The sequence below is a fragment of the Portunus trituberculatus genome, chromosome 4 (genome assembly GCF_017591435.1).
Source record: "Portunus trituberculatus isolate SZX2019 chromosome 4, ASM1759143v1, whole genome shotgun sequence".
Taxonomy (NCBI): Eukaryota; Metazoa; Arthropoda; class Malacostraca; order Decapoda; family Portunidae; genus Portunus; species Portunus trituberculatus.
The window spans coordinates 270,071-294,976 of NC_059258.1; the positions used below are offsets into that span (position 1 = coordinate 270,071).

At 36.0% G+C, this 24,906-nt stretch overlaps 2 protein-coding genes and 1 long non-coding RNA gene across 16 annotated transcripts in view; 2 read left to right on the forward strand and 1 right to left on the reverse strand.

Moving 5' to 3' along the window:
- Positions 1 to 802, forward strand: part of LOC123510652 (neuronal calcium sensor 2-like) — a 67,502-nt gene extending 66,700 nt beyond the window's left edge. For all 4 annotated transcript variants that reach the window (XM_045265986.1, XM_045265987.1, XM_045265991.1 and 1 more), the window contains one exon: positions 1 to 802. This exon is cut by the window's left edge and continues 148 nt beyond it. In XM_045265986.1, the coding sequence (XP_045121921.1) occupies positions 1 to 35 (35 nt within the window). In that variant the 3' untranslated portion in view covers positions 36 to 802.
- LOC123510604 (neurocalcin homolog) overlaps positions 1 to 18,810 on the forward strand; it is a 110,843-nt gene extending 92,033 nt beyond the window's left edge. For 5 of the 11 annotated variants that reach the window (XM_045265895.1, XM_045265915.1, XM_045265907.1 and 2 more), the window contains exons 3-7: positions 11,529 to 11,593; positions 11,874 to 12,013; positions 12,630 to 12,748; positions 15,131 to 15,322; positions 16,649 to 18,810. In XM_045265895.1, coding sequence (XP_045121830.1) covers positions 11,944 to 12,013; positions 12,630 to 12,748; positions 15,131 to 15,322; positions 16,649 to 16,846 — 579 coding nt within the window. In that variant the 5' untranslated portion in view covers positions 11,529 to 11,593; positions 11,874 to 11,943 and the 3' untranslated portion in view covers positions 16,847 to 18,810. Of the gene's footprint in view, positions 1 to 439; positions 575 to 11,528; positions 11,594 to 11,873; positions 12,014 to 12,629; positions 12,749 to 15,130; positions 15,323 to 16,648 lie in introns of those variants that run through there. The other 6 variants (XM_045265935.1, XM_045265945.1, XM_045265953.1 and 3 more) reach the window with 4 other exon arrangements.
- Positions 18,811 to 20,977: 2,167 nt separating this feature from the next.
- LOC123510702 lies at positions 20,978 to 24,468 on the reverse strand. Its single transcript, XR_006676579.1, has 2 exons — positions 24,248 to 24,468; positions 20,978 to 21,334 (listed from the first exon to the last, which is right to left on the reverse strand). It is a non-coding gene; the product is annotated as an uncharacterized LOC123510702 (long non-coding RNA).
- Between the last annotated feature and the right edge of the window lie 438 nt (positions 24,469 to 24,906).

A 24,906-nucleotide genomic window follows, 5' to 3' on the forward strand; every position in this document is an offset into this window, starting at 1 on the left:
AGGAACTGTCAAAGATGCTCACCCCTGGGGCCTAATGTTCCCCTTAGAATGCCCCTTATTACTTTAAACTTGTGGGGTTCAATGCCTCTGTTTTTCCCCCTTACTGAATCTTACGCCATTGTCACCACTACAGCGTCACCACCACAGCATCTCCCGCCACAGTGGTGATTTGATTCATGTGGTACTTTGAACGGTGGTACTACTTTTTATCATTACTTTTTTTTTCATTTTTTTGTGTTTTTGAAATGACCAATTGTTACGTTTCAGTGTTAATTTATTTGTTCTGATTCCCGGTCCCCGATTCCCGATTCCTGATTCCTGCGTCCCTTATTCCCTGGTCTGTCTGTCTGTCTGATGTGTGACGCTTGGAAAGGTTTGGAATCATTCTGTGCTTTTCCAATGAACTTTTCCCTCCTCATCTTGTTCTTGTTCTTGTTCTGCCAATTTTTACAGCCGTTCGTCACCGCGTTTATGCAAATCGTTACGCTGCGGAAACGTCTCTAGTGCATAACGGGAAGTCTGTGCCGCCGCCGCCGCCGCCGCCACCACTAACACCACCACCACCATCACCACAGTAAATTTTAAACCTCATGTCAAGTTTTGTGTTTTGTCTGGCTTTGACGCGCTTCACTCTCCTCGTCTTGCTACCACACTCTATCCATTTGTTTTCCTCTTTTTTTTTTTTTTTTTATCCGTTTTGCGTTTTTCCGTGTAGAGTTAAAGTAGGTTTTTGGAGACTAGACCGGGATGCAAAGTAGTGAAGAAAACATAACTATTAATAGTATACCTTTACAAAAATATACAAAAAAAATAATAGTAGTAAATGGAGCGTTAATTTTGTTGGAAGTCACTCTTGAATGAAAGACTGTTTGCAATTTTTTATTTTCCTTCTCGTTTTGCGTTTTTCATTTCACAAGTTTTTGGAAATGCACAAATTTTGGAAAAGCTCTCCCATCTTTCATTTCTGGGCATTTTTTTTTTTTTTTTTTTTTTTTTTCTCTCTGTTTAGTTTCGTTGTGTTTCGTAGTAGCAGTGGGTTGACAGAGGTGACGAAACACTGAGTTGCCGATTAATGGGATGCCGGACCAGCGGGTTGTCTTTGAGGGGAGGGGATTAGATTAGATTAAATTCTGATCGTTTTATTTCAGTTCAGAATTAGATTGCCCCAGATAACGTAAGCAAACTTTTTTTTTTGGTAGTTTACTGTAATATTTCTTCTCTAAAGCTGTATTTGATGTGATTAGGTTTGGTGAAGATAATTTCCCTAACCTAACCTGCTTTTCATTTATTATTATTATTATTATTATTTATTTATTTATTTATTTATTTATTTATTTATGTATTTCATGGAAGAGTGGAAGCTGAACAAGGGGAACAGAAGATTAGTAGAGATTTTTTTTATTTATTTATTTATTTTTGTATTCCTTAATCTAACTTAACCTAACCTAACCCAAAATTATACAGAGCTGGCCGGCAACCCATGGACAAAAAGAGTAATTTACCGCAAACATTTTTAATATTTCCTGTTATCATTTGAAGTAATCCTTAAAATATACAACGACAAAGTTAGGATATTTTGTGAGTCCCAACCCTACCTCTCTCTCTCTCTCTCTCTCTCTCTCTCTCTCTCTCTCTCTCTCTCTCTCTCTCTCTCTCACATCGCTCAAAACTCATGAAGATTGAAATATTTAGGATTTAACATATTAATATTTGTGAATACTACAACTACTACTACTACTACTACTGATACTTAATTCCAGCCTCTCATTAAGTACATTTTCATATTCCACGGATATTCTGAAGACCTAACCATTCCTGCTGAGTCATTCCTAATTATTTAAGTGTCCTCTCTCTCTCTCTCTCTCTCTCTCTCTCTCTCTCTCTCTCTCTCTCTCTCTCTCTCTCTCTCTCTCTCTCTCTCTCTCTCTCTCTCTCTCTCTCTCAACTTATTTTTCCTTGATTCCTTCTTTTCTTCCTTCCTTTTGTCATCTTTCATTCATTTTTGTTTTCATTTATTTTTATTCTATCTTTTTTCTTATTCCTCTTTCGTCATTTCTCTCTCTTCATCACAATCTTTGTTTTTTTCTTCCCATTTTCACTGCTCTAGAAGTCACAATTGGACCAGAGTTAGGAATATGCAAAGAATCACATTTCCTAATCCTCCTCCTCCTCTTCCTCCTCCTCCTCCTCCTCCTCCTCCTCCTTTTACCCACAAGTCACCCAAACCAACATTTCAATCCACTGTTTTCTTATTTATTTTCCCAGATTTCTCTCTTTGGTGTATTTTTTTTCATTCCCTGCAGTGTGTGTGTGTCCATTGTTCCTTCCTTCAGTGAGTAATGGCCAGTAATTGTGGGTAATCTGTCTGTTTAGGGGTAAAAAGATGCTAAGCTGTGACTGAGGCAGAGACAGAGAATGGATAGCAGTGTAGCTCTGAGCTGGCAATGTTACCAAGTCTGCACACTGACCTGACTGAGAGAGTTATAAATGACAGTGCTGTTTTAAATGTGAGTTAGAGATAGAGATAGAATGGAGATATTAGAGAAAGAGAGATATAGAGAGATAGAAAGGAGAGTAGAGAAAGATAGAAAAATAGAATGGACATAGTAGAGAAAGATAGAGAGATAGAGAAATAGAAAGGAGATAGAGAGAGAGAAAGGAGATAAAATTGAAAGATAAAAATAGGAGGGAGATAGAAAGATAGGAAATAGAAGAGAGAGATTGGAAGAAAGGAGATAGAGGAGAAATATAGAGATATAGAAAGGAGATAGAAGAGAAAGATAGATAGTAAATAAAAGAGAGAGAGAGATTGAAAGATAGAAAATAATAAGGAAAGATAGAAAGAAAATAGAAGAAAGATAGAAAAGGGAAAAATAGAGAGAGATTGAAAGAAAGGAAGGAAATACTAGAGAAAGATGGAAAGGGAATAAGAGAGAAAGAAAGATTGAAAGATAGACAGCAGAAGGAAATGAAAGGTGTGGATTCTAATTAACAGGTGTAAATATTGAATGGTCATTACTAAAACAGGAGGAAGAGACAAAAAGATGAACACACACACACACACACACACACACACACACACACACACACACACACACACACACACACACACACACACTAAAACAAAACATTAATATAATGGAAATGCTCAAAAAAAAAAAAAAATAACACATACACAAAAAAATAAAACACATGGAAAATCAAACAAAACGAAACAAAAAAAAAACAGGGAAATTATTGAAAAAAAACACCCACAAAACTAAATAAATAAATAAACAAGGAAAAAAATTAATAACAATCCAGTAACATTTTATTTCTCACCTTTCTTAAACATTCAAATATTTATTCAATATATCGCCCTTCTAGTCCCTCCCAGTCCCTCCCCAGCCCTTCTCAAGCCCCTTTCAGCCCTCTCCAACCCCTTCTCCCCTCACCCCATCAGCCCCCCTCTGTGATATGGTTGTTTGACTAATCTAGAGTGTCTTCAGGTTGTCGTGGCACTATGGAGGCACTGAGGAAAGAGAGTGCCACTGGATCAGGTGTTGATAAAATGATCACTGCTTGTCTCATAAACTTGCTGACTTCCCGTTTTGTGTTGCCTCATTGTGACTGGAAGGTTCTGGAGGGGTTCTAGTGGAGGGTTAAGGTTCTCAAGGGTATTTTAACGAGTTGTAAGTGTGTGAGGCTGTTTTGCGGGTTCTGGTGGATGTATTTTGGGTTCTGGTAGGTGTTTCAAGGGTTCTAGTGGGTGTGAAGGTTCTAGTGGGTGTTTGAAGGTTCTAGTTGGTGTTTTGCAGGGTTTTGGTGAGTGTGTGAGGAGTTTTCAAGATAGCATTGATAGTTTGAAAGGTTCTGGTGGAGGTTATTGAAGTTTTTTTTTTTTTCAGGGTTTTATTGAGGTTTGTGGTCTAGTGGATCTAGTGGAAGTTATTGGGGTTTTTCAAGGATCTAGTGGAAGTTATTGGGTTTTTTCAAGGACCTAGTGGATATTATTGGTGTTTTTCAAGATTGTAGTGAAAGTTATTGGGGTTTTTCATGGTTCTATTGGAAGTTATTTATTTATTTATTTTTTTTGTCAAGGTCCTAGTGGAAATTATTGGTGTTTTTCAAGATTATAGTGAAAGTTACTGTGATTTATTAATATTCCAGTCATACTTTGAACGATTCTAGCACGAGACACTAAAATTTCAAGGACACTGACACTCGCAACAAAATGTAAGGAAATAATAGCAAAGGAAATGAAGAAAATCACCCTAGAAAGCCTAAACTAGTCAGTGGTCAGCCCTCGCAACCCAGTCATAGTGAGGGAAACAGTGAATGGAACGCCAGCCTCTCTCTCATCACTGTTCATTGTGTTAGTGTGTGTGAGACTGTCTTATCTTGGACCAAAGGTTAAATCATACAGTGCTCAGTATGTCGGCCCTCAGAAGTGGTGTTCGTATGTGTGTCTGTGTGTCTAAGGGAGAGTTTAGTGGTGTATTAAATGGTGTTAAGAGAAAATTGGTGGTGGAATGAAGGACGTTTTGTGTTTAAAGAGATGGAAAGTGTAACGTTACCACCATCACCATCACCACCGTCACCACCACCATCACCACCACAAGACACATTTTTTTTTCTTTTTTCAACAGTTCATGTTTTAAATCACCAAATGACACCACCACCACCACTTCTCAGGGCAAATGTACACAAAAGCACAGAAAAAATAATAAAAATAAAAAATAAAAAAAGGAGAGAAAAAAAAAAAAACAAGCAGAGGTTTTATTACGCTGGTTTGTGCGTACGTTTGTGTGTTACTCAATTCCGTAGTGAGATATAAATAGTCCGAGATCGACAAAGTTTTTTATATACCAGCATTTTGTTTGGCAGAATTCACTAGAGCGTGTGTGTGTGTGTGTGTGTGTGTGTGTGTGTGTGTGTGTGAGAGTGTGAGTGAGTGAAGTATTTATCTGAGCTTGCATTTCTCGCGTCTTTTCACTTTAGTCGTTGGCCATCTGGCGTTAAATCTGGGCGCTGACTTGGTGAATGTGTTAAGTAGTGTTACCATTGTTCTGTGTCCATTATGATTACTTGAAGACTGTAGTGGCTGGACAAACTCTCTCTTGTTTCCTTGAGTCAGTAACTGTTCTCCTTGTTCCTTCAATGCTCCACCACCATCACCACTTGTTCACTTGTTTCCTGTGTCAGTATCTGTGTCTATTATTATTATTGTTACTTAAATAACTCCTGTGAATAACTTAGCATTAATTGAAGTTATTTTTTTTTCTTCTGTGAATAAATATGTCTCTTTTATCATTACTACTTCACCACTACAATATGTGCACAAAACTCATCATTACTTAGCAGATTATTATGAAGACAAGTTAGTTTTTCCTTCTGTGAATAAATGTATCTTTTATTATTGCTACTTCAACACTACAAGATGAGCACAAACATTTTTCTTCTTTTTCGTTTGTTTTTATTCCTGTGAGATTAATATTTGTTCATCCCTTTGTGAATAACTCATTATCTGAACTGTTTATTAGAAAGACAAGTTTTGTTCATCAATAACAATGTCACTTTTGTTATTGCTACTTCAACTACAATATGAGCACAAACATTTTTCTTCTTTTTGTTCATTATTTTGTGAATAATGTATTATTTGAACAATTTAGAAAGACAAGTTATTTATCTCCTGTATGAACAACTGTGTCACTTTTGTTATTGCTATGTCGACTCTAAAATATGAGCTCAAACACCTTTATTTTTTGTTCCTGTGAGATTTTGTTCAACCCTTTGTGAATAATGTATTACTTGAACAATTTACAAAGACAAGTTATTTATTTCCTGTATGAATAACCATGTCACTTTTGTTATTGTTACTTTGACTCTACAATATGAGCACAAACACTTTTTCTTTGTTCCTGTGAGATTAATATTTGTTCATTCCTTTGAGAATAACATATTACTCAAACTGTTTACTATAAAGACAGGTTATTTTTTTTTTCTTGTGTCAATAACGTCGTTTTTATTATCACTATGGCAACACTGTAATATGACCACAAAACATTCTTATCTCTCTTTTTCTTTTCTTTTTTTTTCCATAGTGAATAACTCATTACTTGAACAATTTATTATGAAGACAAGTATTTTTTTTTTTCCCCCTTCTGTGAATAACAATGCCAATTTTGATGATTACTGCTTCAACACAGTGATATGAGCACAGACATTTCCTCCTCTCCTGTGAGACTAAGCATTAACATCACTGAAGCAAAAGACTGTTATGAAGACAAAGTGTTTCTCTTGTGTGAATAACTGGTTTTATTATTACTATTTTAACACTACTATTGTTTTCTTCCTTCCCTGTGTCAATAACTATGTCATTATTATTATTATTATTATTATTATTATTATTATTATTATTATAACTAGAAAGACATTGATTTTTTTGTCCCCCTGTGTGAATAACTGGTTTTATTATTACCACATCTACACTACCATTATTATTATTATTATTATTATTATTACAGACAATTAGACAACAGGTAAATCTTTCTTTCAGTTAAATAATGATGGTTTTTTTTACCTTTCTTTTTTTACTCACAGACAATTAGAAGACAGATACATTGTTCTTTCAGCTAAATAATGATATATTTTTCACCTTTATTTACTCACAGACAATTAGAAGACAGGTAAATTATTATCTCAGAGCAAATAACAATGTAATTAACGTGATTATTTACTTACACACTTACAAGTAATTATCTTCCTGTGCAAATAAGTATGTAATTATTATTGTTACTTACGGATTACTTGAAGACAGGCGGACGTTTTTCGTGAGTGCAAAACCTATGTGTAACAATTATTACTATTACTTGTTATTACTTATAAGAGGTGAACACTTTTCCTGCTGTGCATTACTACTTAATGAAAAAATGTAGTAACAACAGACATCAATCATTTATTTTTCCCTCTTGTCAATAATTTGGTCTCTATTTCACTATTACCACTAAATGTACAACCAACCTCTATTTATTTTATTATTATTATTATTTTGTCTATTTCATTGTTGTCACTTATTGTATGACTAACACTCAGCTATTTATTTATTTATTTTGTAATTATTATTATTTTTGTCTGTATTTCACTGTAGGACCAAGACTAACTTTTATTAGTTTATTTTTTTTATTGTTATTATTTTGTCTATTTCACTGTTGTCACTTACTGTATGACATCTTTATTGATTTATTGATTTATTTATTGTTATTATTATTATTATTGTTTGTATTTCACTATTGCCACTTTAGCACCAAGACTCACTTTCATATATTTATTATTATTATTATTACTAATGTTGTGTATTTCACTATTGTCTCTTATTATATGACCAAGACACATTTATTTATCTTTATTTTTTATTATTATTATTTATTTCCCTGTGTGTAACTACTTAATGACTCATATTGTAGCAAAGGGAAGCAGATCATACTATTATTTCCTTTCTTCACCACCACCATCACCACCACCACCACCACAATGACAAATAAGCAACAAACAGCAAACTTTTCCGTTCATCCGTTCGTTTGTGCATCCGTTCCTTTCATTCATTCACTTTTATTCATGTTTACTATGTTTTATTGTCATTTTTCTTTTAATCCTTTCCTTCGCTTGGCTCAAACTCTTCTATAGACAATCTACACAAGTAAATGTAAATAATGTAGACGGGGAGGACCCACCCTTGCCTAGTGCCCGCCCCCTCCCCCCTATCCTCTCCCCCTCTCCCTCTCTCCCTCTTTCATTTTCTAAGGCAGGGAGAGACAAGGCTGGCTGGGGAGAACAAAGAGGAAGGAGAGAAATACAGTTAATAAAAGAGAGGAAGACAAGGAACAGTGAAAGTATATTAGTCAATGAAGAAGAGGAGGAAAGAGGAAAGGAAGGAGAGACAATGTTAAGAGGAGAGAGGAAGAAAAGGAAAGAGTGAAGGTAGAGTAGGGTAAGAGGAGGAGGAGGAGGAAGAGGAAGAGGAGAACAAGTTTTATTAGTGTGTGTTTCATTAGTTTACTAGATTCAGAGGTAGGTGAGAAAAGATGCATTTAAAAGGGGCCACCAGTGTTATTGTGTGTGTGTGTGTGTGTGTGTGTGTGTGTGTGTGTGTGTGTGTGTGTGTGTCTGTGAGATGGGAGGTACAACACACACAGGTTAAGATAAGAAGAGATACAGTCAAGAGATCACCAATGTAGTGTTTTGTTACAGGAATTAGTGGTGAGATATGAGATAGATGCTGGACACACACACACACACACACACACACCACACCACACCACACCACACCACACCACACCACACCACACACACACATTTATAGAAAGCTAGACAAACACACTAACTTTACGTAAAAATATGAAGAGTTAACCAGCATCTCCCCAGCCTTCCTCTCCCTCTTTCTCCCTCTCCCTCTCCCTCTCCCTCTCTCTCCCTCTCTCTGGTGGCGAGTGCTTAGTTAATAATAATAATATTAATAATAATAATAATATTAATGCCGATAATAATAATAATAACTACTACTACTACTTCACAAGACAGTTTGGAAGTGAAAATCTGTGTGTGAATTAGAATAGTTTTGTTAAGATTACTCCCTTACCCTCCTCCTCCTCCTCCTCCTCCTCCTCCTCCTCCTCCTCCTCCTCCTCCTCCTCCTCCTCCTCCTCCTCCTCCTCCTCCTCCTCCTCCTCCTCCTCCTCCTCCTCCTCCTCCTCCTCCTCCTCCTCCTCCTCCTCCTCCTCCTCCTCCTCCTCCTCCTCCTCCTCCTAGATTATGTTGCTGTATATCTAAAAGAGAGAGGTTTAGCTTACTCTTCCCCCTACGCCCCCCCATACCTGTCCCTCTCTCTCTCTTCTCTGCCCCCTCCCTTCCCCTTGTCTATCTTAGGAGCCCCCCACCAAGAGCCCCTGCCCCCACAACCACCAACTTTCTAGCTGTGGTGTGTGTGTGTGTGTGTGTGTGTGTGTGTGTGTGTGTGTGTGTGTGTGTGTGTGTGTGTGTGTGTGTGTGTGTGCATGTACTTATTTATTTACTTATCTTTATTATTTTTTTTTTTTTTGTGTGTGTGTGTGTGTCATCTTTGGCATTTTTTTTTATTGTTATTATTATTATTTTTACATTTAATTTTTCTTTCTCTCTCTCTCTCTCTCTCTCTCTCTCTCTCTCTCTCTCTCTCTCTCTCTCTCTCTTATCTCTCTCTCATTTCATTATTATCATTTTCTAATCATTTTTTTTTTTTTTTTTTCTTCATTCAATAATTAATAGTGTGTTTGTGAATGGTTGTGTGATATTATGCATTTTCCTCATTCATATCTCTCTCTCTCTCTCTCTCTCTCTCTCTCTCTCTCTCTCTCTCTCTCTCTCTCTCTCTCTCTCTCTCTCTCTCTCTCTCTCTCTCTCTCTCTCTCTCTTCTTCTTCTCATTTTTGTCTTATATCACTTCACTTTCTCTCTTCATCTTTTTCTTCTCTTCCATCTTTTATCTCCTCTTCTTTCTCTTCTCCTCTTTTGTCTCTGCGCATTCTTCTTCTCTATTTTGCTTCAATTTTGTATAATTTTCTTCATTTCCTATTTTCTTGTACTAAATTCCTCTTCCTTTTCTATTTATCTCATATTTTAACTTATCTTCTTGTCTCTCCTCATTCATCAGTCATTGTCAGTCATTCTCACCTCATCAGTCAGTCAGTCAGTCAGTCAGTCAGTCAGTCAGTCAGTCCAACACATCCTGATAATGATAATTTAGGAGTAATGAGGAATAGCTAATTATTAAAGGACATATTAACATTCTTTGTAGGAAGTGTAATGAAGATAGCAAGTATTTCAAAGTATGGATTAGTTTGCATTAAAGAGGAACAATAGTCTGTGTGTATGTATGTATGTACCATGTCTGACGCCACGACAAATAAATATAAATGCTGAGATGAATAAAAGAATAAAAAAAAAAAACTCATATTGCAAAGTTGACATGACGTGAAAGATAGACAGACGGACGGACGGACAGACTGACACCAAAGAATCACACGTCCCATCATCCATTGTTAGTGTGTCGTTGGTGTGTCACATTAACAATACACTGACACACACTTCACCTCTAGTCAGCCTGTTCCAGTGTGTCACCTTCCTCACACACACACTTACACACACAGACACACACTCGCCACCCACCACTAGCTAATCTTTCCTATGTACTTGAGTTACACAAGCCTTGTTGAACTATTAACTGATATATAAAGGTCTTTGTGTTTTTTCCAGTAATAAAAATACAAGAAATTTTCCATATTGCATTATTGTTCAGAGTGAGCAAAGATTTGATGTATTTATGATGTATTTGTGTGTGTGTGTGTGTGTGTGTGTGTGTGTCGTTAACTTCAAATTATGCTCATGTTTCTTGTTATTTCATTGTATAAATTTTCTCTTTCAGCAAAGTTTGTGATGTTTATTGTAAAAAAAAATTTGTTTTTTTGTGGCGTGTGTGTTTGAGTTTGCGTATTTGATGTGTATGAGAGAGAGAGAGAGAGAGAGAGAGAGAGAGAGAGAGAGAGAGAGTGTTTAAGAAAGAAGGAATGTGTCTTTATATATGAGACAAACACACACAGAGAGAGAGAGAGAGAGAGAGAATCAGAATGTGTGTGTATGTGCTTTATCTAGGAAGCATATGACACCACCACACACAACACCACAACACAACACCACAACAAACAGTACTAATATAAGCTATAATTTTGTGTTGCCTTACCCAGGTGTTGTGAGGTGAGTTGGATTATAACTTACTGTAAACACTATTGGTAACATTGTAGTCATTCTATTACTTGTTGAGTGTCACATATTTCTAATCCCTTCAGTATTGAGTTGCATTTTTACTTTGTGTTTTATGTACCATTAGACCATTTTATTTATTTTTATTTATTTATTTTTTTTTTTTTCATGGAGGTCAGAAGATTAATGGCTAGAGTCCTCACTATTTTAATTCCAACATAAGTTTCTGAAGCTGTATAAAATCACCAAATAGCAATTAGAATGAATATAAAAAAATGCAAGTTTTGGGTGTGATTAGACCATTTTATTGACATTATTAAGGGTCTATGGAGGTCAAAAGATTAATGGCCAGTCTTCACTATTTTAATCCCCACAAAATGAGTATTGATATGTGAGTTTTAGATACAATTAGACCATTTTATTGACGTTATTGAGGGTCTATGGAGTTATTTACTATTTCAATATCCATGTAAGTTTCCGAGGTTGTGTACAATCACCAAATAGCAACCAGAATGAATATTAAAATGCATCATGGCACTGAAGGGATAAATTCATTGACACTACTTGCTTCTATCTTTACATTATTATCATTTTTTTTTCCTATTTGCTTGCTTTTTCCTGTTATTATTTTTGTTATATATTCCTCGGTTTTATTTATTTATCCATTTCCTTCCATGTTCATTATTAGACAAATTTTTACTATCAATTATGTATAAACTCCTTTTTTTCTAACATCTCTGTGTTTCTCCCTGACAGGAACAAGAGAGAGAGAGAGACACGACTAGAGAGAACACCCGTGTGTGCCAGTGAAAGCAGGAGAGGTCAGTGAGAGAGAGAGAGAGAGGGAGAGGGGGGGGAGAAGAGGTTAAATTTCTCTATTCTTGCAGGAGAGGTCAGTGTGAGAGAGAGAGAGTGAGTTCCTGTATTAAATTTATCTCATTGCACTCAAAAGATTTATTAATGCACTCACACAGTCACTAATACATTACAGAATTGTCCTAACTTAACCTAACCTAACTGTATATACTCCTAGATTCACCAATACTACCACTACATCACCAATACCCACAGTTTTCTAACCTAACCTAACCTTGACCCCAGACAGTGGCCGGGAGAGAGCAGCAGCAGCACCAGTAGTTTAGTTTTCGCCACCGCTGCCGCCGCCGCCACAATGGGCAAGCAGAACAGCAAACTCAAGCCAGAAGTGTTGGAAGACCTCAGATCCAACACTGAGTTCACAGGTATGTATTTGTATGTGAGTGTGTGTGTGAGTGTGTGTTTGCCTAGTTTTATTTACCTAGTGGTGCTTTACAGGAAAATTATATGGTAGTGGTGTCCTGTCTCCATTTCTCTAGTGGTCCAGTTTAGCCTTAAAGTCGTGAATATTTCTTGCTTAAACTAGTGTGTCATCAAATGGTTCCATATTTATGTGCTTCTATTTGGAAAAACTTTATTTTTTGATGTCTCTTCTACAAGCAGTCTTTTTTTTTTTTTTTTTTTTTCCCTGCCATGTTCCCTTGTATCTCTTGAGTCCCACACCAATAAGTCTTCTTTATTAACTGTGCCCATCCCTTCCATTTCCTCTATATAGCAATTAGGTCTCCTCTTTTCCTTCTCTGTTGCATTGTTGGAAGTTTTCATTTCTTTAATCTGTCTCCAAAGGTTAGGTGTGTGTATGTGGTCAGTATTCTTAAGCAGTGCTCTCTCTTCATCACTACTTTCCAAAGGCTTTACTTGAAGATGTTTATGTTTTTAAAGGTATGTTTATGGTTCTGGTGATAGACTGGCAAGATTTCTAGATTAGTATAAGGAGAAACTGCCTTCATAACCTGGTAACGGTGATCTTTGTCATTGCAGACTCTGAGATTCAGGAGTGGTACAAAGGGTTCCTGAAGGACTGTCCAACAGGTCACCTTTCTGTTGAGGAGTTCAAGAAGATATATGGAAACTTCTTCCCTTATGGTGATGCATCAAAGGTACGTAGGGAAGTGTGTGTGTGTGAGAGAGAGAGAGAGAGAGAGTGTGTGTGTGTGTGTGTGTGTGTGTGTGTGTGTGTGTGTGTGTGTGTGTGTGTGTGTGTGTGTGTGTGTGTGCGTGCTTGTGTGATTCACTTTATACTTCAGTTTTTCTTAATGACATTGACAGTAGTTTAATGTTTGTCAGTAGTGTGTTAACCATTCCACTGTGGTGGTGTCATGTGGAGAGGCAGGAAGTGGTATCTGATATTCCATGGTCAATTATTTATTCTCTTCACATGTTTATCAATTTATATCATAGTTGTGTGTATTTTTCTAGATAAGGTTTTAAAGAATAGAAGCCTTTTATAGTTTGAGAAATGAGTTATGTATCTGAGTATACTAACACTGCCTTTTAACAAGTTTGCATAGGTTAATCATTTCTAGTGTCATTTTGAGTCAAATAAAAATATGAGAGTACAAACCATGAGACAGTCAAAATCAAATGAAAGTCTTTAGTAATGAGCTAATGTATTAACAAGCAGAATAGCAATGCCTTTCTAACTTTTCTCCCTTGCTGTGTAAGTGTGTGTGTGTGTGTGTGTGTGTGAGTGTGTGTGTGTGTGCGTCTGACCCTACATGGGCTGCAGGACGCCACTTTGGGTCAAACCTCCGTCCCTCTAACCCCCTCCTGTGCTGCCAGACTTAACAGCGTCACAGCTTACCACAGCATCACATACACTTGTAGTTCCCAGCTGTAGTAGTGTTGTGCTCACTAACAAGGCTGGTGTTGGTGATGGTGTTGCTGGTGTTGCTGGTAGGAGCTGTGTGTTGAAGGTAGTCACTGTACACAGCCAAGGTAGATCATCTTCCATAGACCCATATTGTGAAACACTTCTGCTCTGCACCTTCACTATTTTCAAACGCTCTAGTTGAAGTGACATGGGTTTTTAAGGGTGTATCTGTGATTCTAGCAACATGTTGACAAGCCAACAGGACAAATACTCTTTTTAAAGGCTTTACTTGAAGTGACACAGGTTTTTAAAGGTGTTTATGTGATTCTAGTGACGTGTTGACAAGTTTTCTGCATTACCAACAGGACAAATACTTTTAGAATTTGGCTAATTGTCTCTGTGGTCTTTGAAAATGGTCACGGTTAAAGAGGGAAGGGTTTCTGAATATGGCACATAGAACATCCCTCAAAGCACCAATAACTTCCCACTCAATCCTAGATATCCTTAAAAAAATTCACTGCAGCCACTCAAAACTATCACTATAACCACAAAAATAAAAAAACAAACCCATATTCACTACCTGGGGTATTAGACGCTGGGAGATAATTAACACAAGCCAGCAACACAAAAAAATACATTAATAAAATCATTTCCCAACCAGTAACTCAAAGAAAAATAGACAAAAAAAAAAAGAACACAAACAAAGCATCTAAGACAAATGCTGCAAGACAATTAACACAAGCCAGCAACACAAAAAAAATACATTAAATAAAATCATTTCCCAACCAGTAACTCAAAGAAAAATAGACAAAAAAAATATATATATATATATATATATATATATATATATATGAAAAAAAGAGTAGTGTAGCATCTAAGACAAATGCTGCAAGACAATTAACACAAGCCAGCAACACAAAAAAATACATTCAAAAATAATTTCCCAACCAGCAACTCAAAGAAAAATAGACAAAAAAAAAAAAAACAGACTAATGAACACAAACCAGCTGGCAACTCAGAAAAAAAACATGGAAAAAAAAAAAAAAAAAAAAAAATATATATATATATATATATATATATATATATATATATATATATATATATATATATATATATATAAACAGAAAACTAGTGAATCACCTTAGACAATAGACACTAGGAGAAAATTAACACAAACCACCCAGCAACACAAAAGAACACACTAAAAAACACAGCAACTCAAAGAAAATAAAAAAAATACACACAAACACACAAACATAGAAAACCTTGTGAATCTCTTTAGACAATAGACGCTGGGAGAAAATTAAAACAAACTAGCCAGCAACGCAAAAAACAAAAATCACATCAACCCAAAGTAAAAACAAAATGATACAAAAAACACACATACAAAAATAGAAAACCTTGTAAATTGCCTTAGACAATAGACGCTGGGAGAAAATTAAAACAAACTAGCCAGCAACGCAAATTAACATACGAAAAACACAGCAACTCAAAGAAAAAAAAAATACACACAAACATAGAAAACCTAGAAAATCATCTTAGAGAACAGACATACCCAGCCAGCTTCTCACTTAGACAGGCCAGACTAACCTAACCTAACCCAGACTTGGGGGATCCGGACGAGGTTTGACTCTGCCACGTACAACCAGTCATCACTTGCCCTCCCAAGCAGTTTGCCGAGCACGTGTTCCGGACCTTTGACGCAAACGGAGATGGAACGATTGACTTCCGGGAGTTCCTGTGTGCTCTCTCCGTCACTTCGAGAGGCAAGCTGGAGCAGAAGTTAAGGTGGGCCTTCTCCATGTATGACCTCGACGGCAATGGCTACATCAGTCGGCAAGAGATGTTGGAAATTGTTACGGTAAGTTAGAGGGGGAGACGGGATGGCATGGGGGTGGTATGCGGACACACACACACATTACATGGATTACATTTCATTACATTACATTTCATTACATGGATAAAAATATGATGAAAAAAATCATCACAAGCATGATATGCCCAAGGCTGGAATATGCAGCAGTGGTATGGTCTCCAAGCTCTAAAAGGAATATAAGAAAATTGGAAAGGATACAGAAGATTGCTACAAAGATGGTGCCGGAATTAAAGGACCTCACATATGAAGAACGACTGAAGGAAATGGGACTGCCAACCTTACAAGATAGAAGAGAACAGGGGGACTTAATAACAATGTATGAAATAGTAAATGATATTGAAAAGATAGACAAAGAGGACCTGGTGCTGCTGATGGAAGAAGATGGAAGGACAAGAGGACATGAAAAGAAGATCAGGATGAGGCAGTGTTTGAAGGATATTGGGAAATACAGTTTTCCACACAGAATGGTGGAAAAATGGAATGCATTGGATAATGGAATTGTCACAGCACATAGTGTGCAGAACTTTAAAGAAAAACTAGATAAATGGATATATGGAGACAGGACACTATGAGCCCCACTCCAACTCTGCACAATACAACCAGGGAAATACAACTAGGTAAATACACACACACACAGACACACAGACAGACACTTGGACACTTGGACACACAGACACTCAGACTTTTTATCCACACACATATATTTTTACTACCCTATCTCTCTCTCTCTCTCTCTCTCTCTCTCTCTCTCTCTCTCTCTCTCTCTCTCTCTCTCTCTCTCTCTCTCTCTCTCTCTCTCTCTCTCTAGGACAAGAGGTGTGGCTAGGTTAGGTTAGGTTAGGTTAAATTAGTTAGTGCAAGGATTCAGTCATGATACATGAGGTCAGGTTAAAGTTGGATTGAGTTAGGTTAGGTTAGGTTAGATTAGATTAGTTAGTGTAGGGATTCAGTTAGGCTAGGCTAGGTCAGGTTAAAGCTGTATTGAATTCTGCAAAACACGGATGATAGGCCAAAATAGACAGGCATGATTTGTAGACACTTACCAAACTCTTCTGTGTCTCAAGAATTCTAAAACAGGCTTGTCCATCATAAACACATTGCAAACACTACCTCAAACACTTCAGAATCTTGTCATATACCCTAAAAATTACCAAAAACACTTAAGAAACACACCAAAACACACTCAAATACCCCAAACACACACCAAAATATCCTAAATGTACACCCAAACACTCCAAACACACACCAAATCACCCTAAACACACATGCAAATACCCCAGACTAATTGCCACCCCCTCATGTGTCGTTCAGGCGATCTACAAAATGGTTGGGTCGGTGATGAAGATGCCAGAGGACGAGAGCACTCCAGAGAAACGCACTGACAAAATCTTCCGCCAGATGGACAAGAATAAGGATGGCAAATTGAGTCTGGAGGAGTTCATCGAGGGAGCCAAGAGTGACCCCTCCATCGTGCGTCTCCTGCAGTGTGACCCCCAGTCCTCCCAGTGACCTCCCTTACCCTGACCTCCCTAGCCCTGACCCCACATCCCACCCCCACAGTAATTGGAGAGAGAGAAGGGTGGTCGTTTTGTCCCGAGCCCTCTCTCTCTCACCTCTCGTCCTCGCCCGCCCAAGCATTCCTCCTTCCTAACCCAGATTCTCTATTTGTATGACTCCTCTGCCTTCCACACGTCCGGGGTCCCGCGTGGTCCCTGCGTGGTCCCTCCGTGGTCCCCCGTGGTCCGTTGTAAGGGTTCTGGTCCCCGGGCGGCCCCAGTGTTGGTCCGCCGGGGAGGGGAGCCGAGGAGAGTCACCCAAGGTTTTCTAGCATAGAGGTACTGGGGACACTTGAACAAGATGTCTCAACATTTTATCCATTGACTGTGTTGTCCAGCTGTGGTGGACCGCTGGGGTGTGGCCGCTGGAGCCTCGCTGGGTGTGTGGCCGGACTCCTCCAGGGCGGGACTGCCGGCTGGGCGGCTCAGCGGACCGACGGACAGACAGACGCGCCCGGGGTCCCACACACGCCGCTAGCACAAACGTTTCTTGTCTGGTGCTTGCCGCGGGTCAGCACGGCCCCGCTGGTGAGTGGCAGGCGGGCGGTGGCCCCGCGGTGACCTGTGCTGCTTTGGAGTGACCAGAGGTCAGCAGGGGTCGCCGCCCCCGGCCCCCCCGGGCTGTGCTCGGCCCCGCGGCGGTTGGCTTTCCTTTCTCCGTTGTGTCCTGAGTCTGTCATCAACATACCATTTATTGTATATGTATTCCATCTCTTTTTTATTTCCATTTATTATTCCTATTGCATGTTTATACAAGCAGGTGTTTGGTATATCTCTTTCCCATAACTCCCTCGATTCAAACACTCCCGGCCACAAACAGGGGGAGCTGCTATAATAATAATAATTATAATAATAATAATAATAATAAACTCTAACGGATTATAAATATTTTGTAACTTTTAATATTAGACGACTTGCGTAAGTACTGGTAATGAGCTAATGTTGCATAATGACTAAAGGCTAAAGGTGTATTAACTACTGTATGCTAGAGCCAGGAGCTGACGTAGCGCCTTACTTAGACACCACACAGCTGCAGCGGCAGCGGCGGCGGCGGGGCACAAGGGACAGACTGTCTTACTGGGGAAGCAAATGTTCATATCCCAGGGAGAACAAGGAACAAGGGGAAAATAGCAGTCTGCCATGTACTGGGAAAATAAAAAGCATTGCACAGGAGGAACAAAGAAATTTTTGTTGTTAGATTTGGCCTGAGAGTGATAATGTCCATAGTCCAGGATGAACAGAGAGTGGGATGAAGATTTTGTTGCATAGTTAACACTGGGAGAGTAAAGTGAGATATCCCAGGAAGAACAAGGAGTGACATTAAGTTGGATAGCTAATACTGGGAGACTAAAATTTGACAACCCAGGAAGAACAAGGAGAGGGATAAAGTTTTGTTGCATACTAGCACTGGGAGAGCAAAATTACACATCCCAGGAAGAACAGAGAGTGCAAAGTCAAGAAGTGGGATAAAGTTTCTGTTGTCTGATTAGCACTGGGGAAGTAAAGTCACACATCCCAGGAAGAACAAACATGGATAAAGTTTGCGTTGTTTAGTTAGCACTGGGGAAATGAAGTTATGCATCCCAGGAATAACAAACAGGGATAGAGGTTTTGTTATATGATTAGCACTGGGGAAATAAACTTATAGATCCCAGGAAGAACAGGAAGTGGGATAATGTTTGTGTTGCCAACTTTGCACTGGAGAAGTAAAGAAAAAACAAGGAGTAGGATAAAGAGGGATAAAGTTTGTGTTGCCTGGCTAGCACAGGGGAAATAAAGCAGCAAAAGTGGACATCCCAGGAAGAGCAAGGGTTTAGCAAGAAAGTCACAATATAATTGCATCAAAAAAGAGCAAAAAAATTAGTGAGTTTTGATATCATCTGAAACACAACCCAAGCAAGTCAACTTAAAGAAAGACACGTTTGTCCCTTACGCCCCTCTTCCACCAAAGATGCCTCAGATATATAACAAATAAAAAAAAAACAATAATCAACACTTTTTCGCTGATGAATCATAATAAATGCAAAACAAATACAACTTTAGCTAATGCATAATAACCAAATCAACACACACACACAACTATGGACATATATACGCACACACACACGGACAGACATCTGCGCACACACACGGACAGACAGATGCACGGCCGCTAATTAAAGACAAAGAGAAGAGAGCAGGAGATCAGTGCACCTCATTAACAGTGCTTAACATGGTTCAACACGTTTCTCTTTGCTTATCTGTTGTGCTTGTAATGTAGAGGGCAACACGGGCCTTATCATTCATTGTCTTGCCAAATTTACACACTCTACATTCATACACTAGGAAGCTCCACAAACACTAAGTCTCTTGCGTGATTTTCTACTTTATTTACTTACTTTTTTTTTTTTTTTTATCATTTTATTTATTTATTTTATTTATTTTTTTTTTTGGTGTTAGTTATGTATTTATTTTCTATTTTTTTTATTATTAGCTTTCAGATTTTTGTTTATATTTTGTTTGTTTTTTTTAGTTTTGTTTTTCTTTCGTCTTTCAAAATTTGCACTTTTATTTTTTTTCTGGGGGGAGGGGGTTGTTTTGGTTTTTTTTTTTCTTATTAGTCTTTCAAAATTTGTACCTTTTATTTATATATTTATTTATTTATTTTTTTATTTGGTTTATTCATTTTTTTTTCTTATGTCTCTTTCTAAATTTGTCTTATTATTTATTTTGGTTTGTTTTATTTATTCATTTTGTTCTTAGTGGTGAGAAATTTGTAAGATTTTTGTTTTTCTTTTGACATTTTGAGAAATTTATTTTCCCAAATTATAAGATATGTCAATTTTTGCTATTATTATTTCTGAAACCTTTATTATTCTGATCTATGTTGTTCGTGTCCATCTTTACAAACCTTCAGTTCTATAACATTATTAAAAGAGACTCATTTATTGTCACTTTTTGGAGGGGAAAGGAAAAAAAAAATGTTGATTGAAGGAAACAGGAAACTAAAATGATGTAGACAATTATTTTTTTTTCCATTGATTTATTTTTATTATTATTATTATTATTATTATTTCAGACACTATTGTTTTCACCTCTGTTGTTCTTACCTGCCATTAGAAACCTTTTGGAAGGGATGAAAAAAAAAAATTGTTAATTGAAGGAGACAGGAAACTAAAATGATGTAGACAATGCTTATTATTCCCCTAATTTATTTATTATTATTATTATTTTGGAAACCTTTAGTACTTTGACCTATGTTCTTCTTATCCACCATTAAAAACCATATTTTTTTTTTTTTTTTTTAGCAATTATTAGAAACTCATTTTTCATCACATTTTGGAGAGAAAAAGTAAAAAAAACCAGTAGATTGATTGAAAGAGACAGGAAAACAAGATGATAATGAATTTTAATGTTTTTTTTTTCCCTTATTTTCTTTTCTCATCATTATTATTGTCCTTATATGTCATTAGAAACCATGATTTTTATTTATTTATTTTTTTTTTTTTTTTTTAGATAATTGGTGAGATTATTTTTTTATTTTTGCCATGTTTTGGAGAGGAAAGTAAAAATAAAACTAGATTTAGAGAGACGAAACTGAAATTATGTTAAGTATTATTATTTCCCAGTGACTTATTCTTTCTTATTGTCATTATCATTTCAGAAACCTTTATTATTTTGATCTATTTTATTATTATCCATTATTAGAAACCACCATTTTTTTTTTTTTTTTTTTTTTTTTTTACATTATTAGAGACTCATTTTTTTTTGCCACGATTTTGAAGGGGAAAAAAAAAAAATTGAAACAGACAGGAAGCAAAAATGATGACTATTCTTATTTCCCCTTATTTTCTTTTTGTCATCATTATTATTGTCCTTATCCTTAGAAACCATCAATATTTTTTTTTAAGATAATTAGAGAGACTCATTTTTGTGTCATGATTTTGAAAGGAAAAGTAAAAAAAAAAGTAGATTGAAAGAGACAGAAAGCAAAAATGATGACTATTCTTATTTTCCCTTATTTCCTTTTTTTCACCATTATTATTGTCCTTATCCTTAGAAACCATCATTATTTTTTTAAAGATAATTAGAGAGACTCATTTTCGTGTCACGTTTTGGAGGGAAAAGTAAAAATAGAACTATATAGATAGAGACAAGAGGCAAAGACTTGTGTGGAGTGGTTAGCGGTGATGAAGACTGTTGTGTTTGTTGGTGCAGTAAGTATTTCTTGGGTTATGGGACCTGCTGCCATCAAAACTGAATATCTTGTGCTTGTTGGAGTGGTTATATATAGAGTTAAGGTGTGTTTTTACCCTGTGTTTTCCATCCTTACCTCTCTCTCCTCTTCCTCCTCTTCCTCTTCCTTCTTTTTCATTTTTTTTTTTTTCCTTCTCTCTCTCTCTCTCTCTCTCTCTCTCTCTCTCTCTCTCTCTCTCTCTCTCTCTCTCTCTCTCTCTCTCTCCTTGTGTCTTTATTCTTCCCTTCTTTTATGTTTTGTTTTTCTTTTGTTTTCTTTTCCATTGTGTGGTGTGTTTTTTGTCCTTTTTTTGTCATCTTATATATTCCATTAATTATTGTAGTATTTTATTATTTTTTTTTCTTTTGTTTCTTTAGTTCTTTTTTCTTTCCTATTTTGTGGTGAAATGTGACTATTTTTTTCCCCTTTATTTTATTATTATTTTATTTTTATTTTTTTTCTTCTTTATGTTATTCTTCTATTTTTTTTTCTTGATTTTCTTCTTGTTTTTTTTTCTTGTTTGTTTTTCTTTTTCTTCTTCTCCATCATTTTTTTTCCTGTTTATTTTTTTTATCTCCTCCTCCTCCTTCTCCTCCTCCTTCTTCTTCTCTTTCTCCTTTTCCTCTTCCTCCTCTCTTCCTCCTCCTTTTCTTCTTCTTCTTCTTCTTCATCTTCTTCATCTTCTTCTTCTTCTTCTTCTTCTTCTTCTTCTTCTTCTTCTTCTTCTTCTTCTTCTTCTTCTTCTTCTTCTTCTTCTTCTTCTTCTTCTTCTTCTCCTCCTCCTCCTCCTCCTCCTCCTCCTCCTCCTCCTCCTCCTCCTCCTCCTCCTCCTCCTCCTCCTCCTCCTCCTCCTCCTCCTCCAGTGCTTGCTTATGTTTGCTTATTGTTTTCTGTGGAGCCATTTCCCATTTTCTTTGTCCTGAGTTTTGGTGTGCACAAATTTGTCGCTGTCATCGTCACTGATGATGACGATGACTCGGTGTTTAGGTTTACTTGGTTTAATTGGTGTTTTTTCTGGTGTTTTTCAATTTTTTTATATATTTTTTACTGCAGTTATTATTTATTTATTTAGTCTATTTATTTTTTTTTTATTCAGGTTTTTCATATTCAAAATTGTGATATTTGTTTTGTTTTCTGTTTTCCTTTTTATTTTTATTTTTTTTTTTATTATTTTCTATTTTATTTTTTTCTTTTTTTTTATTTATTTATTTTTTTTTTGTGTGTGTTTGTAAAGTTTTGAAGATTTCACAAATTGTCTTTTCCTTGTGACATTTTTCTTTCTGTGGGTCAAATTTTGCTGTGTTTCTTGTCTTTATTTATATTTTCCTGTGTTTCCTTCTGTTTTATTATTTTTGCTGTGTTTCTTTATATCATTTTGCAGTGATACTTTTCATTTTTATATATTTTGCTGTGTTTCTCATCTTTTTATTATATTTTCCATTGTTTCTTTTATTATATTTTGCAGTTTTTTTTTTTCATTTTGCTGTTTCTTTATTTAATTTAGCTGTTTATTTTATTTTATATTTTTTTTATATTTAGCTGTGTTTATTATATATTTTGCAGTGTTTGTTTATCTTGTTTTCATTTAGCAGTTTTCTTTTCATATTTTCCAGTGTAACTTCATTTTTATATATTTTCCAGTGTTTCTTTATTTGTTTTCATTTAGCAGTTTCTTTTCCATATTTTCTAGTGTAACTTTTCATTTTTATATATTTTTTTGCGGTGTTTGTTTACCTTGTTTTGATTTAGCGATGTTCGTTTTCCTTCCTCCTTTCCTTTGCTATTTCTCTTAATGGTGCTGTTTGAGAAATTACTCTGTGGCATTCTGAACACTTCCCTTTTTTCTAATCCATGAGCTCTTCTTATGATGATTAAATGGAGATAAATGACAAAAGTATTCCTTCCTTCATTATTATCTATACATTAATGATATACATGTTTATACAATGATGTTAAGAACGTTGCAAAAACAAAATGATGAAAAAATCTTTGATGAGAAAAAAATAAATAAAAAAAAAAAAGTCTGCTATTTCTTGTTTCTGTTTCTTTGCATAATAATAATAATAATAATAATAATAATAATAATAATAATAACTTGCGTCCCCCCAAAAATAAAAAGTTTGGTCGAATTTTTTAAAGAAATCAATCAAAATTTTTCTTTTCTTAATTTACGAATTTTTTTTATTTATTTATTTACTTATTTATTTTTTTTTAAGAAGTGAATAAAATCCTTCCTTATCTTTTGTATGATGTCCTGATGATGATAGTGATGGTGACAGTGCATAATGGTGGTGATGGTGATGATAAAGACGAGTAGAGCATTCATTTTCTTTCAGTATTTTGGTGATAGTGAGTAGTGAAGAGGATGGTGATGGTGATGTTAATGGTAAAGATTTGAGTAGAGTGTTCATTTTATTGCAGTATTTTGGTGATGATAGTAAGTAGTGAATATGATGATGATGGTGATGTTGATGATAAAGACTTGAGTATAGATCATTTTGTTTCAGTATTCTGGTGATGATAGTGAGTAGTGAAGAAGATGGTGATGATGGTAATGATAGACAGAAAAGTTCCCTTATATAATTAGTTTTCCTCTAGTGGCCATTATCATTTAGTCCCGACAGTGGTAATGAGTCAAAATAGTGATATAATGAAACGGCTTCACTGCAAAACACAAAACGGAAAAAAAAAGAGAAATAAAAAAAAATAAATAAACTAAAGGAGAAAAATATATACTGCTACTGTTTTATTTTACAACGGGGTGTTTGGGAAAAGTTTTGAAGCTGACCTGACTTGACCTGACCTAACCTAACCTCCAAAACAGTATTGTGAATATTGCCGCTAATATCAACAAAACATTTTCCTGTACCACTTCTACATTGATATTTGAAAGATTTGCACATGTGACTTTTTATATATACATACTGTACTATACATGCGCTAATATTACCCCCCCTCCCCCTTTTGAAACGCCTGCCTTTCCTGGGGCGGGTGTGTGGCTGTGCAGTGCCTCCGTTACTACTACACCTGTTTGTCTTTGCAGGCTTGGAGAAGAGAAAATAAAACAAAAACAAGCTCTTAAGTATATTCAAGACTTGTTTATGCTGACTGTTTGAATTTTTACTAGATTTTTATTACTCTCTCTCTCTCTCTCTCTCTCTCTCTCTCTCTCTCTCTCTCTCTCTCTCTCTCTCTCTCTCTCTCTCTCTCTCTCTCTGCAAGCTTAGAATGTATGAGGAAACAAGTATTTATTATTTTTTTTTTTCTGGCTATTGTTGACTGATGCTAGATTTTGATTAGTCTCTCTCTCTCTCTCTCTCTCTCTCTCTCTCTCTCTCTCTCTCTCTCTCTCTCTCTCTCTCTCTCTTGTCCTTATTTTTCTTTTTTTTTTTCATTTTTCTGACTATTATTGACTTTATTATTATTATTTTTTTTTTTTTTTTTTTTTTTTTTTTTTTTTTTTATTCCTCTTTACCTTTTGTTGCTCAAGACAAGACAAACAGACTGACACAAGACTTTTTGTTTTATTTTATTTTATTTGCCACTGACTTTTGATATTTTGAATGATTCTCTCTCTCTCTCTCTCTCTCTCTCTCTCTCTCTCTCTCTCTCTCTCTCTCTCTCTCTCTCTCTCTCTCTCTCTCTCTCTATAAGACCAAATTGTGTGTTTTCTGGTTCTTAGTGTTACATTTGAGTATTTTTTTTAACATTTTTACAGTGAAATTTTAATATTGTTCTACTTTATCATAGTAACTTTTAGAAAATATAGTATTGTACATATATTTTATTATTATTAT